A 19747-nucleotide genomic window follows, 5' to 3' on the forward strand; every position below is an offset into this window, starting at 1 on the left:
AATAAAAAACTGGGAAAATTGGGGCATTCTAAAACTTTTGACTGGTAGTGTACATGTGCCCATCACAAACTATCTCAGAACTTTTTGATCAACTCTGAGATGAACAAAGGACAAAGCATTAGTTAATCCATTAGGAAACCAGTGAAATTTCAAAAGTTCCATTACAATTCACTTGACAGCTATTGTGACAGCCTGAATCCACAGAAAAACTGTGAAAAGTTGTCAAGCAGCTTACATGCCGACAACCTTGAAAATTGGTGTAGGTATACTGAGGAGAGCTGGTTCCATTTTAAAGCAAAAAGTGCTCATACTGAATGGAGATTTGATTTTTTTTTCCTTTTCACTCCATTTTGTATCAGCTAATGAATTTAAGATTATTCATTAAATTTTTTTGAAAAAAATCATCACTGTGCATTGATTGTATGAAACCTTTCAACAGTACTGTACTTCATTGAGAATTAAGACTTAACATCTAACAAAATCCTTAACACACTATTTGGTGGATGAACAAACACAAATTTGGGTCAGAACTCTCTGATCCTCTGACTTCTGGCATTATGTATTGGTATAATTGTGTGGATGTTGGATGTGCTGAAAGTGTTAACACTAAGTGTATGTGTGCCTCAGGGTACCACCGCCAGTCTGCAGATGCTGCTAAAGAGAAGCAATGCAGTAAGTGTGTGGGTTTTGTGATTGGAACGCTGCAGAATTAAGGCGGTGCTACGAACACAAACACTTTTTACATTTTTGCCGTCCTGTGATCAAATTTATGTTCTGAAGCTGTTATTCTGTTATTCAACCATAAGTCTACATAATAATTTACACCATTAATTGGAGCCATTAACTGTAAAAAAATAAATAAATAAATAAATAAATAAATAATAATAATACTTCATCAAAATCACTTCGTTCTGCAAAATTCATCAGAATTTGCATCAGGTCATAGAAATAAACCTTTTCACAATTACTTGCTGAGCTTTGGTCTATTTTGTCTGATTCTACATCTAATTTAAGGATTGTCACACCTGTTGAAATGGTGTGAAATGCTGTTTATTCACATCATGCCAGAAGAAAGTGGAAATGAAAACAGATTGCTGGCATCATCGTTTTGCAAAAACAGGACTCATGTTATCTTTTTTAAGTTGAAAATTAATTTGTTCATGTCAAATGAATTCTCTGTCTTTAAAACCATCTTTACTGAATATCATTTAAATGTCATGTCTCTCTAGCAGGTCCTGCACAGTGTGACACATCTTCATGACCTGCTGATTTCACTGCAGGTACCAGAGACACACATACATGTTGTCTACAGCCAGTACAGTCAAGTTGTTTCTTTTTGTTTTGTTTGTTTTGTTTTTTGCTTCATTACGATTCATTTCAAACTATATTTTCCTACCTCTAGGCAGTGGTGGTCAAGCAGGACTCATTCATTGAGGACCAGCGGCAGGCTCTGAATGACCGGTTCGCCACCAACTCCTCCAGACACTCGTCGTCCTCCTCACTCTCATCCTCATCTTCCTCCCGCCCTTCCTCCCTCATTGAGCAGGAGAAGCACAGGAGTCTAGAGAGACAAAGACAGGAGGTGGCCAGCCTGCAGGTTTGCTTTCACTGCTGCTTTCTCTGCACTCTGTCTGCTTTCACATTTTCAGTTGTGGCTGCAGTGAGCTGACACTGTTTGTTTCATGTCAATCTATAGGACTCTGTGCACTTCACTTTTGTTTTAATTAGGGATGTATGACATTGGATTCTTGGCAATTTCCAATATGCTAATATTTTCCAACTAAATTTGACTAGCTGATAAATGCACATGTTTTTCTACCCAACTGCAGCATATTGGGTCTCTCCTGTAGTAAAAATTAACATTATCATACCTACTCTTGTCCTGGCTCACTGGCTTACAATGCTCTTCTTATACTGGACAAAATTACTACTACTACTACTTTAAAACACTACTCCAACTTACATATAAAACATGCCATATTCATTTTTATTTCTGTTTAACACTTTCAAACAAAACTGGAAACTTTTAGTCTGACAGGCATTATCTGCCTTTATTGGCCAATGTAGGTGATGGTACCAATATAATCATGCATTCCTAGTTTTAATCTGGTATTGTCTACACTTAACTTAATGTCTTCCGGTTAATATAATATCTACACCTCTTTATGCTTTGTTTCAGAAACAGCAGGTTGCACACCAGGAAGAGAAGAGAAAGAGAGAGAAGACGTGGGAGTTAAAGGAGAAAGGTCTGGCAGAACGGGAGGAGAGGCTGAGGGTGGAGGAGGACGAGACCAGGAGAAGGCATAAGGAGCTGATGGTGGAAACCGAGACATTACAAAGAAAGAAAGAAGATTACCAGAGGGAACTGGAGAGACTGAGAGAGGCACAGAGGAAGCTGGAGAGAGAACAGGAGGCGCTAAGGAGAGACACAGAGAGGCTCTATGCAAGAGACCAGGTCAGAGATTTTCCCCAGAGACAGCCAATTTATGATGCAATCAGGGGAATAAAGCTTTATGTACAGGTTTGACTTCTCTGCCCTGGTACACCCACACAAGTTGCTCTGACTCTGTGTGGACCAAAAAGTTAAAGGTGTACAATAGTCACAGTTCACATACTGGTGTTGGCAATTACAAGAGACATTTTTCTGAGTACTTTTACTTCTACTATCATAGTACATTTTCCTGATTATGCGTACAGCGCTAAACAAATTTATTAGACAAAAAAATGAGAAAACAAATATTTTAGAAATCTTGTTTCAAACTAAAAATTATATTATTTATTAGGCAAATAACAAACTGGAACAACCAAATAGTCCTTATTCACATATATTAACCAAAAATCATAATATTTTCTATTTCCTCCTTTGGCCCTGATAACAGCTGGCAATCTTGCCGCTATTGTTTTATGTACTTTTCCACAGTCTCTTTTGTTATTGAGTTCCAAATAGTTTCTAGCTGTTCCCAGAGACTTGCTTTGGTGAAACTTTTGTGCAATCTATTTTTGAATTCAATAGATCCCAGATCTGTTCAGTAGGATTCAAGTTTGGACTTTGACTTGGCCATTCCATCAGTTTCAGTACTCCAGATTCCTTTTTCTTGGTCCAGTTGTCTCTGCACAGCTTTGAAGTCTGCTTGGAATCATTGTCTTCTTGGTATATGAACCCACCGCAAATCAGGTTAAATCCAGAAGGGATCACATGATGCACCAAGATGTCGTGGTCGACCTTCTTGTTCATGATACCATGGATTTTAATTAATTTGCCCATGTCATTTCCACAAATAGAACTGCATACCATAATGGAGTCTGCACTGTGTTTCACTGTGGGCTCAATGCATCTAGCATCAATACATTCTCCAGCATTTCTATGGACATAAACACGATGATGCTGACCGAAGAGTTCAAACTTGGACTTGTCCGTACAGAGTGTCTTCTTCCAGTCATCTGCAGTCTAGTGTCTGTGCTCCCTGTTCAAAATTCACCATTTTGAACAGGAGAATGAGGAATTTCAAACTGATTTCATGTTTTTATACTGAAATTTGAGCCAGCACACTGGAATTATCTGAGAAGACAGAAATTAATCAAGAATAACATACAACCACTGAAAGTATTTTTTTCTGTTCATGAATCAAGTAAATAACTGTAATTTGGCATCTCAATCAAAATATCATAATGTGCCTTACTATTTTTTTCTGCTAATTTGTAAAACAGTAAATTTGAAAATTGATGATAACGACAATAATTACATTTTAGCATTAAAGGTATCATTTTGATTAAAGATCTTGCACATACTGGTAGATTTACCATTACAGAAACATCAAAACATATTTTGGTAATCAGCAATACTGTTAAGTTAGGGTAGCGGTGGCAAACACCTCACACTGGATGGTGGTCTAATAAATTTCTTGAGCACTGTGCATACTTTTACTTTAAGTAAAAAAATGTTAGTGCAGGACTTTAACAGTGTGATAGTAGCATAGTTTTTACTTAAGTACCTATAGTACTTTTACTGAAGTTAAGTATCCGAGTACTTCCTCCATCACTGCTCATTTCTGTTTATCAAGAAACACACACTAAATTATATTAATATAGTTTGAAAGTTTTTTAACCAGTGATGTTAGCATAGACACAGACTAAAGGTCAATTCTTACTTGTCACATCCACATATATGCAAGGGTAGTGTGACATAAATTTCATCATCCACCCAAGTCCATGAGGGTGTACATGAACCTCTTTGCATGCAGCCTAAAATTTGAGACCCTTCTGTCTGCAATGCAAACATGGCAACTGCACATGCTCCAGGAGAGCAAATGGTGCTAAAAACAAATCCTTGTTACAAGGAGAGGTTGTACAAGGAGATTCTCCATCACACCTTCATAATTCACTTGTAACATAGTTGTAATTGAAGCAGAAATAAGACTTCAAAGACTTTGAAGGTGCTTTGATTTGTACGTGCTTTCTATCCATAGGGTCTAAACACAGTGGGAATTTCTAAAATCTCAAGAAATGCAAATCTTTATGCCTTTAAGACCTGCTTGAAGTTTGACTGATTTGTTTCTTCTGACTTCAACATGTAGAAGGCAAAATAATTTTAGTTTAGGTTTACAGCAACCTTAAAAGCCTGCGGTAAAGATCAATTGATTAGATCCAATATGGAAGTGTTGCTTAAGGGGAAAAAAACATGGAACTTTGTCAAAAGTTTGGACATACCTTCTCATTTAATGATTCTTCTTTATTTTCGTGACTATTTACATTGTAGATTCTCACTGAAGGCATCAAAACTATGAATGAAGTGAATCTAGTAAACAAAAAACTGTGAAATAAGTCAAAACGTGTTTTATATATTTAGATTCTTCCAAATAGCCACCCTTTGCTTTGACTACTGCTTTGCACACTCTTGGCATTCTGTGGATAAGCTTCATGAGGCAGTCACCTAAAATGGTTTTCATTTCACAGGTGTGCCTTGTCATGGTTAATTTGTGGAATTTCTTGCCTTCTTAATGGAGTTGGGACCATCAGATTTGTTGTGCAGAAGTCAGGTTGGTACACAGTTGACAGCCCTATTTGACAACTGTTGGAATCCATATTATGGCAAGAACCAATCAACTAAGTAAAGAGAAACAACAGTCCATCACTACTTTAAGAACTGAAGGTCAGTCAGTCAGGAAAATTGCAAAAACTTTGAATGTATCCAAGTGCAATCGCAAAAACCATGAAGCACTATGATGTACCCGGCTCACATGAGGACCGCCCCAGGAAGGGAAGACCAAGAATCACCTCTGCTGCTGAGGATAAGTTCATCCGAGTCACTAGCCTCAGAAATCACAAGTTAAAACACCCAGATTAGAGTCTGGATAAATGCCATACATTTCTAGTAGCAGACATACACTATATTGCCAAAAGTATTCGCTCACCTGCCTTGACTCGCATATGAATGTAAGTGACATCCCATTCCTAATCCATAGGGTTCAATATGACGTCGGTCCACCCTTTGCAGCTAGAACACCTTCAACTCTTCTGGGAAGGCTGTCCACAAGGTTTAGGAGTGTGTTTATGGGAATTTCTGACCATTCTTCCAGAAGTGCATTTGTGAGGTCACACACTGATGTTGGACCAGAAGGCCTGGCTCTCAGTCTCCGCTCTAATTCATCCCAACGGTGTTCTGTCGGGTTGAGGTCAGGACTCTGTGCAGGCCAGTCAAGTTCATCCACACCAGACTCTGTCATCCATGTCTTTATGGACCTTGCTTTGTGCACTGGTGCACAGTCATGTTGGAAGAGGAAGGGACCAGTTCCAAACTGTTCCCACAAAGTTGGAAGCATGGAATTGTCCAAAATGTCTTGGTATGCTGAAGCATTCAGAGTTCCTTTCACTGGAACTAAGGGGCCAAGCCCAGCTCCTGAAAAACAACCCCACACCATAATCCCCCCTCCACCAAACTTTACACTTGGCACAATGCAGTCTGACAAGTATCGTTCTCCTGGCAACCACCAAACCCAGACTTGTCCATCAGATTGCCAGATGTAGAAGTGCGAGTCGTCACTCCAAAGAAGGCGTCTCCACTGCTCTAGAGTCCAGTGGTGGCGTACTTTACACCACTGCATCCGACACTTTGCATTGCACTTGGTGATGTATGGCTTGAATGCAGCTGCTCGGCCATGGAAACCCATTCCACGAAGCTATCTGCTGAAGCACTGTTCTTGAGCTAATCTGAAGGCCACATGAAGTTTGAAGGTCTGTCGCGATTGACTCTGCAGAAAGTTGGTGACCTCTTCACACTATGCACCTCAGCATCCACTGACCCCGCTCCATCAGTTTACGTGGTCTACCACTTCGTGGCTGAGTTGCTGTCGTTCCCATACACTTCCACTTTCTTATAATACAGCTGACAGTTGACTGTGGAATATTTAGGAGCCAGGAAATGTCACGAGTGGATTTGTTGCACAGGTGGCATCCTATCACAGTTCCACGCTGGAATTCACTGAGCTCCTGAGAGTGACCCATTCTTTCACAAATGTTTGTAAAAGCAATCTGCATGCCTAGGTGCTTGATTTTATACACCTGTGGCCATGGCAGTGATTGGAACACCTGATTCTGATTATCTGGATGGATGAGCAAATACTTTTGGCAATATAGTGTATCTCTACATCAACTGTTCAGAGGAGACTGCGCCAATCAGGCCTTTATGGTGAATTAGCTGCTAAGAAACCACTACTAAGGAAAAGCAACAAACAGAAGAAATTTTTTTGGGCCAAGAAACACAAGGAATGGACATTGGACCAGTGGAAAGCTGTGCTTTGGTCTGATGAGTCCAAATTTAAGATCTTTGGTTCCACCCGCCGTGTCTTTGTGCAACACAAAAAAGGTGAACGGATGGTCTCTACATGCATGAGTCGCACCGTGAAGCATGGAGGAGGAGGTGTGGTGGTGCTTTGCTGATGACACTGTTGGGGATTTATTCAAAACTGAAGGCACATTGAACCAGCATGGCTACCATAGTATCCTGCAGCAACATGCCATCCCATCCGGTTTGTGTTTCATTGGACCATCATTTATTTTTCAACATCCATCAGATGACCTGACCCCCGCCGTCACCTGACATAAACCCAATCAAGATGATTTGGAAGGAGATGGACCACAGATTGAAGGCAAAAGGGCCAATAAGTTCTCAGCATCTCTGGGAGCTCCTTCAAGACTGTTGGAAAACCATTTCAGATCACTACCATATGAAGCAGATTGAGAGAATACCAAGAGAGTGCAAAGCGGTAATCAAAGCAAAGGGTGGCTATTTTGAAGAATCTACAATCTAAAACATGTTTTGACTTATTTCACACTTTTGTTTATTACATAATTCCATATGTGTTCATAGTTTTGATGCCTTCAGTGAGAATCTACAATGTAAATATGTCACTGGAGGGTCAGAGAACCCAAGCGCAGACACAGGCAACAGGCAGAGAGGCAGAATAAATAAAGAATTTATTTACAAAAGCAAAGTCCATACAAGAAAGCCAGCAAACTACAGATTAAAACTAAACTAAGCAAGATGGGAAACTCACAGAACGTAAAACTAAGCTGGCAGATAAATGCAAATCAAATGCAAAAAAATAAACCAATCCAAAAAACCCTACAAAATTACTCAACAAGCTCCAGATGTAATCTTACAAAAAAAAAACCTAAAGCAGAAAAAACTACACAAGACAAACAAGATGGGGTACTCGCAACAATTGAGGGGGAACTAAACTAGCAGGGCAGGCAGACTCTGGGAATCCAGAGTCTAGACGAGAGGAGCCAGAGCTGAGCTCGCAGCGAGCACGACAGGTTCGGGCCAGTGAGTGCAGGGTCGGAGAAACGGGAGAGGAATCAGCGGTAGTCCATGTAGTCACAGGCCGGCGAGTGTGTCACCAAAACCAGCACGCAGAAAACAATAGCTCAGAACATAATAGTCTGGAAACAAGGCAGGGACCGGCGGGAATCTAGAGGGAGAACTGAGTCCATGTGGGGATCTGGTGGAGAATGAAGGAAAGAGCTGAGCATATATTGCAGGAGGTGTGATTGTGGGCAGGTGATCGGATCACTGCAGCTGATTCTCATCACTGCAATCAGCAGACTGCAGGCAAGTGGGAGATTCAGGAAGCAGAGAGACAGGGGGAAGAGAGAGAGACAGGAGAGAGAGAGAGACAGGGACAAAGATCAAGACAGATGCAGAGACAGACAGAAGGAGGGAGAAGGAGGGAACAAAAGGGAGAAGGAGGGAGAAGGACGGGCTGGAGCAAGGATAATAACAAAATAGTCATGAAAATAAAGAAAAACCATTAAATGAGAAGGTGTGCCCAAACTTTTGACTGATAGTGTATGTTGTTTGCAGTCTGTTATGTGCAACTCAGCATTTTTCCAAATCTCACAGTGAAAGATTGCAAAATTAGAGTGGTCCATAGAGTCACAATAATCATAATGGGCAATAATTTAAGATGGAATTAAACTCAATTATCCTTAAATGTATCTAATGTCTCTATACATTATTTAATCATCTTTCCAGTCAGAGCAGCTTCAAAGGTACCAACCAACTTCCTCCACCACTTTAGAAGACTCCCTAAGGTTCCACAGCTCTGGGTCTCTGGATCTGGATTCAAGAGAAGTAGCAGAACCACCAAAAGAGGTAAAAAAACAAAAACAAAAACAAAAAACATAGTGTCCTCCTTTAAAAAGCTACAGTGGAACAAATAGATGTGTTCATTGCATTTTAGTAGGCTGCTGTATGAGTCCTCTCACAGTTTATGGATGTACTATAGGTGGAGCTTTCATCTTCTGCCCCGACTAAAGAACACTTCCTCCGCATTGGATCCAAGAGGATGGGCAAAAACTTCAACCCATTCTCCTCTGCCCCCACCTGTAAGCCTCAAGGAGCAGAGAAAGAGTCCCAGCTCCCTACCAAACTGCTCCAACTGGCTAAACCTAAAGAGAAGAAAGACAAGAAGAAGAAGAAAGGAAAAGGAGGAGATCAGGCCGAAATAGGTAGAGTCAACACGTTCTGTCCTGATGTTAACACTTTCTTCACTTGGCATTTATCAGTAAATTAAGGAAAGAATGTACCCTGCAGCCCTCACTAATCCTAAATAAGACTTACTTTAGGAGAATACACTTAATTACTTTCCAGTGAGAGTGGAATATTCAGGTGGACACTACTGCCATGGCTGTGTAGTAAATATAATGCTGCAGACAGGCTGTGGTTAGCTTAATATAGCATGAAGACTTGAAACGGCAAACAGCTAGTCTGGCCATACCCAAAGGTTAAGAAAATCCATCTACCTGTACCTATAAAGCTCATAAATGTGGATTTTCTCTTCTTCGTTTAATATGGACAAAAACAGTGTAAGTTGTAAAGTGTAAGTGTAAGTTCTTGTAGGCATGTGTTGGCTAAATTTCTACTTTCTCCTTCTATTTCTTTAGAGACCAAAGTCGCTGTGATGCTGGACCCTCAGAATGAGGGAGACATCTTCTACTGCTGAGAATCTGAATAACGCACAAGTGGACTTCAAAACTTCCTGAGGAACCAGACAAATGGCCAGTGCAGCAAAAACTACTCAGATTGTTTGTTAAGTCTCTGTTTGGATAGAAAATACTCATATAAGCCACTGCTGACAGTCGTGGCCCTGGACACTGTCCCACCCTACCTACCAGACAGAGTGCATTCACATGGATGGGAAACCAGCTCAGGGTCGCAGACTGCTCTTTGAAACAACAGATGGATTCATCTGAAGCTGTTCCAAGTTAATAATTGGCAACAACCTCCTCCAGAGACATTGGTTAAGCATCATGTTTAGCTGACATATTCAGTCATAAGAATTTTAATCAAGAAGTGTGCCAAGAATACCCTCCATCACTTAAGGATGTGTTGTAAAGCCAAAGAGGATCAAACAAGAACTGAATACTTTCTTCCAGCTGTAAATCAGAGACGTGCTAGATCATGTCATGTGGTGCTTCAAGTCAGATATGTTCAAGACTTTAAGCTGTTCCAAAACTTCGCTTTAGCATGAACCAATGACATTTTTTTCAAAAATTGCTGATGCTAACTTTAGATGCTTGGTTTGCTGGTGACTCCTGAGTTTCAGCGAACAGCTCCACAGTCTGAGTCGCAGGTTGAATAACTCAAGGAACCTTTAATCTAATGTGTGACTCGTGTCCCTACATTTGCTTTAGCTCAAGACGTATCAGTCAAGATGACAAAAAAGTCAAACAAGGGATCACCGGACGCCATGCAACATGGTGTTTCCAGCAATCAATATCCCCTGATTGAATCCACTATTTCTCACTGTCCACACTGTGCACTGAGATCGATGTACAATCACGGCCACAGACAATCAGGCACAGTCTGTCAATTTAATGTCGTCCACCAGAGAGACAATGAATCTGTTTAAATAGGCTTGTCTCAAGGCCTCGAACATCACTCCCACTGTGTTTGTATGGACAGCAATTTTGAACAGCTCAGGATGAGCTCTGTAGAATAACCAGTGATCCTCTGTAACTATAGTTCAGTTTGACAATCATGACATAGCAACTGTTATTGCATCACAATAGAATCAGGGATCCAAAGTTGTTTTGTTAACATGCACTTTACACACACACACACACACACACACACACACACACACACACACACACACACACACACACACACACACACACACACACACACACACACAAACACACACACACACTCATGCACACATATTTATAAACAAGTGTTTTAATGGTCTCTTTTTCCCCAATAATTTAATCATAATGTCTTTTCAATAATTTGATACTGATTAAAGGGAAAATAATGATGTTAAAAAATAAGCTTCATTTACACCCAAAATGAATAAACATTTATTGTTGCAAATTTAATTTGTAATATATGTTGAATTGTTTTTATGTACAGATTCCCAAAGTCCTAAATGGATGATATTTCATATTCGTGCTTGCTTGGTAGTAAATTTTCATATTTAACTGAAATGAAATAGACGTGTACCAACACTATGGCTTTCTGTGTGAGCCTTAATAGGAAAAGTCCTAGTAACTGACCTAAAATGGCAATAAAGCATTCCTTATGGAAACTGCAGTACTTGATAATTAGACTGTAGTAGGGCCAGGTCAGAATTCAGTATCACTGAAAATAAATTTTTGCTGGGACCAAAAAAAAAAAAAAAAAAAATTTAAAAAAAAACAGAAGTGAGGACATCCCAGTGAAATATGACTTAATTGTCAGATGATTCCCAATTGCATTACCTTCCAATAATTGCATTATTTCTAGGATGAACAGTAGAGTGTTTTCCACTTTTTTGGTCAGATGAGCCAAAGAATAATTTGTTTGACTCAGACCTAGCATGTTTGCAGGAACTTGTCCAGAACTACACAGCGAATGCATAGTTCTGACAGTAAAGCGTGGAGGTGGGAGTGTGACAATATGGGCCAATATGTGTTAGGGAGATCACATTTATTGTGGAATTAAAAATGCTGGTGTACTGACTTTTGTTGTAAATCTAAACTGTCAGATTTTAATTTACACAGACATAAATACTCTACAGTTTTACTTAGAAGTACAGATAAAACTGTAAGGTGACACAATTTTGAAATATTTGAAATTTAAGTGATACTGCACAGGGCTGTGCTCATTTCTATTTTACACTGTAGCATGAGATGATTGGTCATATCAAGGTATTATTTCACAATGTTAAAAATAAATAACTCGAACCACATTTTGGTAAAAAAACAAAAAAACAATCAAACAAAGTTATGAGTTGTTTTTTTTGTTTTGTTGGTTTATTAATTATTATTATTATTATGATTTTGAGTTCAGCCATACCACCCAACCCTACATTGTTACAAATTTTCCATTAAGATACAGGGACTCAACATCTTCTCCCATTCTGAATTTGTTAATAAACATATTGAGACAATGAAACATAATGTACAGCCCTAAAGGTGAAAGGGTAAGAAAGGGTAAGTGTATCTAATAGCAAGTTAAATGTAAACTGGACAAGGAAATACCAACTATGGATACTGACTTGGAACGGCTTAACCCCCCATATTATTATTATTATTATTATTATTATTATTATTATTATTATTATTATTATTATTATTATTATTATTATTATTATTATTATTATTATTATTAATAATAATAATAATAATAATAATAATAATAATAATAATAATAATAATAATAATAATAAACTATTTAAATTTAAAATAATAATAATCACAATATAAATTACAATAAATTTAAAAAATAATAATGAAATAAACACAGTGCTGAATAAATAAATACATTTTTTGAGAAAGTCTTATGTTCCCCTCTGTCAACATGTATGGTCTGCAGAGATTGTTGAAATACTCCTATTTACCCATGATAATGTATGTCAGTCACTCTAGTCAGTTCCTTTAGCCACATTCCCTGTGAAGGAGCATCTGTACATGTAATAAAGTGCAAAAATGTTACAAGACACTTCTACAAGCTTCATAAACACCCACTGTGTAAAACATGCACACACAACACAATATACACATTAATATACAATAAATGATTCAATGTGGGCACAAATGCAATGAACAGTAACAGTGGTACTGCAGCATATAGAGGGCATAACACATAGAGGGAACACACAGACACTTATTTGAGAGATGTTTTGATTAATGCAATGATGCAAAGTCCAGTTCACAGTTATTGCAACAGTGGGGTATGGTGAGTGTCTCTGGATGGGGCAAAGACAGGAGGGGAGCAACAGTTTAGCAGCCTCACTGCCTGAGGATACAGGCTGTGGGCCAGGTGGTTCCAACTCGTATAGACCTATACGTTCTACATGAGATACCTTCTACAGGTGGAACAGGTGATGCACCGGGTGATGTTGATTACGCATGACGTTGTGCACTCTCCTCAGACAGCGGGTGGTGTAGATGGCACTGATCTCTGGAAGAGTGATCTCAGTGATCTAACCCATGCTGTTTTTATCACCTGCTGGAGTGCCTGCTGATTAGCCTTGGTGCAGCTAGAAATCCATACAAAAAAATCCATAAGTTAAAACACTGCTAATGGCACAGTTGTGCCAAAAAAGAGGAGCCTTTCTCATTGAAACATTTAGAACATGTGTCTGGGATAGTGGCCTACAAATGATGGAGCATGACAGGAGTTATGTACACTCATCAGCCATTTATACTGTAGTAGTTTAAACCTTGTATTTATTGCTTTTTTCTGCATCTTTAAACAAGTTTAATTCCAGTCTTCCTCATCAATATCCTCCTGCATGTCTATTTTCCAAGTATTTAGCTTATCTATAATTCTTTCAGTACTATGTACAACAAATAAATTATAATATCTAGACACATAGCCCTTTGTTGCACATGAAGAAATTCTTATTTCTTCATGTTTAGAAAACGGTGCTGAACACATTCTCTGCGTTTTTTTGTTTGTTTTGTTTTGATAGTATGCAGCTTTTTAACTGCGCATATTTTTAAAAAATAGGTGTTCCAGGACGTTAATGTCTCTTACATAACGTGTCAAAAGAAAGCAAATCCCCAACTTGACAAAGGTCCATTATTTTCTTTACTCCCTTCTTATTCCATAATCTAAATCCCCTATCCTTATTACCAGGGAAAAACCATTCATTGCCCTAAATAGGACTGAATTGAGACATTATTAGCATGTTGTTTATGTGTTTGCATGCAGAGTGCCACACCGAGATGTTCTTCCTTTTATAAAAAAAAAAGGAGTTTTTACTGTGTTACTGCAATACTCCAATGTCTGAAGAGTACAGATACAAATTTAATGGTAACTCAGAGGTATATTCTTGTTCATTGCTTTTCCAGGCAGGAGGCTTTGTTGTACAGAAATAGTCTGACGCTGAGGCTAGTTGAGCAGCTATATACACTGCCTGTCCAAAAAAAAGTCGCATACTCTAATATTTTGTTGGACTGCCTTTAGCTTTGAGTATGCCACACATTCACTGTGAGCCCCATGAAATCCTGGCATTGTCATCTTGGAACATGCCTGTGCCAACAGGCAAGAAAACCTCCATTGATGGAAAGACTTGGTCATTCAGTATTTTCAGGTAGTCAGCTGACTTTGTTCTTTGGGCATATAACAACATTGTTGAACCTGACCAACCCCAGATCATAATCCTAACACCCACAGGCTGTACGGTTGGCACGATGAGTGCATCACTTCGTCACTTCTTACCCTGATGCGCCCATCACTTTGGAAGAGGGTAAATCTGGGCTCATCAGACCACATGACTTTCTTCTTTCATTGCTCCAGAGTCCAATCTTTATGCTACCAAGCAAACTGAAGCCTTTTTTTCTGATTAGCCTCGCTGATCAGTGGTTTTCTTAGAGCTGCACAGCTGTTTAGTCCCAATCCTTTGAGTTCCCTTCACATTGTGAGTGTGGAAATGCTCTTACTTTCACTATTAAACCCTGAGGAACCTGAAACTCTCAACCCCCTCTCGCTTTATTATGAATTTATGAAAGCGTTGAGACTTGCAGCTCTAATCAGTTACTTTAATATATTTCAGAGTTTCCTGATGTGATTGGCTGCACAGACGACATGTAAAATCCAAATCCAATCAGAGGTCCTTGTTTCCACAGCATTAATTGGCAGATAAACAGTAGCTTTTGGTATTCCAAATGAAAGATACTTCACATTACAGCTACTGCAACTATTACTGTTCTACACTGTAAAAATCATTAATGCAGCCCAACTCATCAATAACAGGATCTGTTTATGGTGAGTACTACATTTGCCTGGTCACATTCCATTAGTAATGCACTCTACTTATGTCTTGCACATTTTAGTAACTGTATTTCTTATGTCAAATTTGTTTTTCTGAGCAATATCTGGCACAAGAATTTCCTTTGGGATTCATATAGTTTGATCTTATTTCATCTTATCTGCTACATTATTAATATCCACACACCCAAAATATGCTTTTAGTCTAATTGCAAGTTTGTTAAATGGAAATTGTGATTGCAAGTATAAAATCAAGGCTTAGGCTAGGCCAATGGAATAATCCTGCAATCCAACTATAAAGTAGCCGTACTTCACAAAGAATGTAAACTTGTTCTTTTTTAATAGATTTAACTTCCTTTGCAGTTGTTTTTCTAGGCTGTAAATATTTCATTTTTATTTTCTAATAATGTTCAAGGGCTGCACAGTGGTGTAGTGGTTAGCACTTTTGCCTTGCAGCGAGAAGATCCCTGGTTCACGTCCCGGCTTTCCCGGGATCTTTCTGCATGGAGTTTGCATGTTCTCCCTGTGCATGCGTGGGTTCTCTCCGGGTACTCCGGCTTCCTCCCACAGTCCAAAAATATGCTGAGGTTAATTGATCATTCTAAATTGCCCGTAGGTGTGAATGTGAGAGTGCTTGTTTGTCTATATATGTAGCCCTGCGACAGACTGGCGACCTGTCTAGGGTGTCCCCTGACTTCGCCCGAGTCAGCTGGGATAGACTCCAGCCCCCCCATGACCCTAGTGAGGATTAAGCGGTGTATAGATAATGGATGGATGGATAATAATGTTCAAGTTTTCTGAGATTAGTTGTTTCTTACTTTAACTTAAACTGGCTACATTAGGCTATAATGTCTTTTCTATTTTGCAGAATGTTCATTGTGTGTTCTAAGGGAAATTCTAAGGAGTTGTGCTTGTAGTATATTGTGAGAAAAACAAGAAAATTCTGTCTGAATGAACCCAGTCCACTGCATAAAATGTTATGGTGTAGTTATTCAGTACTTTATTACACATAGAGACAATTGCAGTAAAGAGAAGGGGAAGATAACTGGATGAAATTGAATTGCAGAATTAGAAATGCTATAGTTACATACGTGTGGGTAAGTTAATTGTGTAGGAGAAGGTGAGTAGGTTGTTATTACTCTGGCTTTATCATTTCTGCATTGACAATGAGGGACCACATGTATTTCAAGAACAATTTCTTTTAAGGTATTTGCACCAGGTGCCCTGTGATAGACTGGTGACCTGTCCAGGTGTCCCCTGCCTTCACCCTAAGTCAGCTGGTATAGACTCCAGCCCCCTGCATTAAGTGATGTATAGTTAATGGATGGACGGATTGGATGGGTTTGCGCATCTTCAAGTTGCAGAGGCATCTAAACACTCTATGCATATAAAATACTGTACATTTGCTTTTCATACACCAGGGGGCAATGTGGTTTGAGAGAAAGAAAAGAGAGGCTCAAGCTGAAAAGGAACATAATTAACTTGCATTGTGTCATCAATAAAAGGACAACTCTTTACATAAATAATAAAGACCTAGCCTTTGCTGCTACATCTAGAGTGCTTTTTCACAACCTTATTATTGTTGTTAATAGATTTTTATTATCATAATTACTATTATGTAAATTCATATCAATTATAGTTTCCATTTATTGCAGCTGGGTTACCACGTTGTTACGGTGAAAGAACTGTAAGAAGACTGTCCGTAGGCCTCTGGTCAAGATTCAACGTGCTACTGTTTTGCTGCCGCCATTAATGCCAGCTCTGAGCTTTAACTGATTGGTTAACACAACAGTAAAAATACCGCCTTCTTTCATATGACGTATTTCATTGGTTTGAGTTCTGGGATTTAGTTTTTTTGGCATAAAGGTAACCACGATGATTGGTCTAAAACAGCTGTCATTCTACAAAACCATAAAACAAAACAAAAAAAATTCACCTTCTGTTATTTGATTGGTCGAAAGGCATCCGCCCACATCAGGTTCACACCGGGGATTGGTTCAAAAGACGCCAGTCTTTATAAAGTCCAAAGCCATTGGTTCTTGGTGCTGTTGTACTTTTGGGGGCTTTCTTCTAAAACCAGTTAGACAGGCATTTGTGATCAGACATACTTCAGCTATTGTCACAGAAACGTGATGTTTTCATCCACGGAGCCGAGAGTTTGCATTCTGTGGATTTAACTTTGCTCCAAGCAGTATTTTAAAAGTGAGTCAAAACATATTTTCTCTGTATTTCTCATGGAGTCAGATGCAGATGTATTATCGTGTATCGCATTTACTGTCACAGGAATGAGATAAGTGAAGTCGGTTTATAACTCAATGCCACTTCTTCATACACAGTGTACTAGCTTCTGTAAGCGCTGTGATTCTGTACAGGGAGTCTATGTGCTGCTGTCCTACAAGTAAATGGAAGTGGTTCCTATTGGCGATGCACGCTGAAGTTTATGATTAGCCGGGCTAGCTAAACCACATTTACTGTAAAGCGGTTACAGCAAACCTTTAACACGGACACATCCATGGAAATACACCCTGCCGAGCTTTATTTAGCGGCCCCTCTCCGGCTACATAGTCACAGATAGTCCCTGACCGAAGCCACGAATGGGGATCAATGGCCGAAATGAAATGGGAGCAAGTTCTTTACTTGTTAGCTTGAAGGCTAACTGCTGGCAGTACCTCATTTCCAGTGGCCTGCGAATTGCTTACATTTTGGACAAAAATGTCAAAAGAAAGCCTATTTGTTTTGACACCAAGGCTCTCCAGTGGTAGCTGTTCTATCAGTGTGATAGGTGTGGGATTTTCCACCCACTTCATTCATGCTTACAGACCGTAGGTCTCCTTGTGTTACTGACCTAGGTTCGATCTGGAGGATATAAATGTTAATGTAACACTATTTTCTCACTGTGCTGCCGTCTTGGTCATTTATCTACCGTTGGATATACATGCATACAAATGATTCATTCAGAAACCCTGGATGTGTTACCTGTGGATGCAGCCTTCAGCTCCTGACTGAGCTGTTGAAAGTCACTGTAAAAAAAAACCTCTCAACTTATATTGAAAATGTAAATGAGAAATAAATCACCTTATACGTGATTCCATTTGTAATATTTTGTAAACTCGCTTTGGGTCTATACTTAATTGTTTCTGAAATGCAGAGTTTTGATAAATAATCTCAATATTTGACATGTCAGCTATCAGATTAGGTGTTACTGTTACCAATGTGACCATAATGTGGCCTTTTTCATACATTTACAAAAAAAAAAAAAAATGGGGTCCTGCAGTCAGTCGTCAGGTCTTTCTCATTTCAGATCAATTTAGTTTTATTTCTAAAATTCCAGTTTACATTATTAGTAATCTCTGGGTACTTTGCATGGTAAGGTAAACCCTTTATATTATAGAGAGAAAATCAACAATTCCACATTATGAACATGCAGATTGCCAAGGTCACAGTTCCACTGATTAGTTATCAGTGAGCTCAACAGGCAGATCAGTAAGTACACCAGTGGACAGTTTCTGTGCCAGTCAGGGCTGTGTGGCTAAACCACACCTCACATCAGCTACTCCAGTATGAACCCACAGGGGCTGAGATATTGAAAAGATAGGCCTACCGGTGTCCATCTAAAAAAAAAAGCTTTGCTTCTAAACAGAAATTAGCACAGTTTTTGTCTGCAAATATCAGTTATGCAAACACTCCTTTAACAGCATGAAAAACTATTAAAACAGTAGGTATCAGTCTCTGTATTCAAAGTCTTTTCATTGCAGGTATTGTGAATTTGATTGGATTTTCAAAATATCCATAAGTGAGACCTTAACATTTTTTCTGCCTCCTTGAAGTTTATAGCATTTATCTCAGCTGACAGCAATTTCTGTCTCTGTTTCCACTTTAATCTTTTTCTATAAATTATTTGTAGCATCTTTAGTTTCTCCATGTTTCTGTCTCCACTGTTGCATCCTGAGTTTCATCTCTCCTCTGCCTCCTCACATCTTCTTTAATTATCTAGGCATATAAAAAGTATTGGTTTTGAAAATGTGACCATGGATGTGAATAGCATGAGTTACAGTGGGTGTGAATATCTTAGGACTTCAGGTGATGAACTGTGGAGTCACTTTTAAGCGAACTTAAACTACAAAGCAGCAACAAAACTGTGAACAAAAGTGACAAGTTGCGATTTTTAACCCTTTGATGCATAACCTGGGTCAAAAGTGACCCAAATCCAATGGAAAATGGTATCTCCTGATGTGGTCTACGCATCAAAGGGTTAAAGCAACTTTAGGCCCATTTAAGGGCTCAGAAGTAACTACTTTGTTGCTGCTTTCTCCTGTTAAGATGTCATATGTCTTTCCACTGTTCTCCAATTCAAACTCTGGCCCATGAAAGCTGCTCCTGCAGTGTTAACAGTGTGCTGTTAGCTTCAGCACAATACCAGCACAGGTGGGTTCATAATCAGCCTGTGTCAAACAATGCAATGGTGCTGTCATGGCCAGTGCTGTTGCAAAAACAAAACTATCAGTCCTAGAATTTGTAGAAGAACAATTGTTTCAGAGCATTAATAGATGGGTAAAAAAATTGTACCCACAGTTGTCGCTACAGCCCCTATGTCAATGTCTGGGTGTTTTTGTGAGAGAGTACAACAAACTGAACTCTGTTGGCTGCCGCATATTTATTAGTCAGTTCATACAATCAGATACTCTCGGTTGTTTTGTTTTGTTTTTCAATTGTGGTGCTCACTGATGCACATTTAACTGTGAACCATTTTTGGCACTGGGGCTATACCTTAGTGAAACATCACGCAATGAGATGCTGTCAGTTATTGATTGGTTGAAAATCCCATGTCATAACCTCTGAGGCCATAGTAGAGAAAGTAAGCTGTTCAACCTCCCAGGAGAGAGCGACAGAGTGAGAGAGAGACAGAAAGAAAGCATCGTGGCTTAATTCAGTGTACATGTAAACACTCTTCCTGGAGTTGACATGACTCTTAAACCATTTGATGAT

General features: G+C 39.1%; 2 protein-coding genes across 9 annotated transcripts in view; both read left to right on the forward strand.

Moving 5' to 3' along the window:
* Nucleotides 1-11010, forward strand: part of LOC111581999 (A-kinase anchor protein 13-like) — a 119850-nt gene extending 108840 nt beyond the window's left edge. For 5 of the 6 annotated variants that reach the window (XM_035957334.2, XM_035957335.2, XM_055007955.1 and 2 more), the window contains 7 exons: nucleotides 628-672; nucleotides 1230-1280; nucleotides 1403-1597; nucleotides 2180-2455; nucleotides 8534-8653; nucleotides 8787-9009; nucleotides 9445-11010. In XM_035957334.2, coding sequence (XP_035813227.2) covers nucleotides 628-672; nucleotides 1230-1280; nucleotides 1403-1597; nucleotides 2180-2455; nucleotides 8534-8653; nucleotides 8787-9009; nucleotides 9445-9503 — 969 coding nt within the window. In that variant the 3' untranslated portion in view covers nucleotides 9504-11010. The remainder of the gene's footprint in view (nucleotides 1-627; nucleotides 673-1229; nucleotides 1281-1402; nucleotides 1598-2179; nucleotides 2456-8533; nucleotides 8654-8786; nucleotides 9010-9444) is intronic. The other variant, XM_035957336.2, reaches the window with a different exon arrangement.
* Nucleotides 11011-16805: 5795 nt separating this feature from the next.
* The window catches only part of LOC111582000 (kelch-like protein 25), a 28417-nt gene continuing 25475 nt past the window's right edge, over nucleotides 16806-19747 (forward strand). Inside the window, exon 1 of one of the 3 annotated variants that reach the window (XM_023290449.3) lies at nucleotides 16806-16963. The gene's annotated coding sequence lies outside the window, so the exon portion shown is untranslated. The remainder of the gene's footprint in view (nucleotides 16964-19747) is intronic. The other 2 variants (XM_035957333.2, XM_055009338.1) reach the window with 2 other exon arrangements.

The sequence above is a fragment of the Amphiprion ocellaris genome, chromosome 3, assembly GCF_022539595.1.
Source record: "Amphiprion ocellaris isolate individual 3 ecotype Okinawa chromosome 3, ASM2253959v1, whole genome shotgun sequence".
Classification (NCBI taxonomy): domain Eukaryota; kingdom Metazoa; phylum Chordata; class Actinopteri; family Pomacentridae; genus Amphiprion; species Amphiprion ocellaris.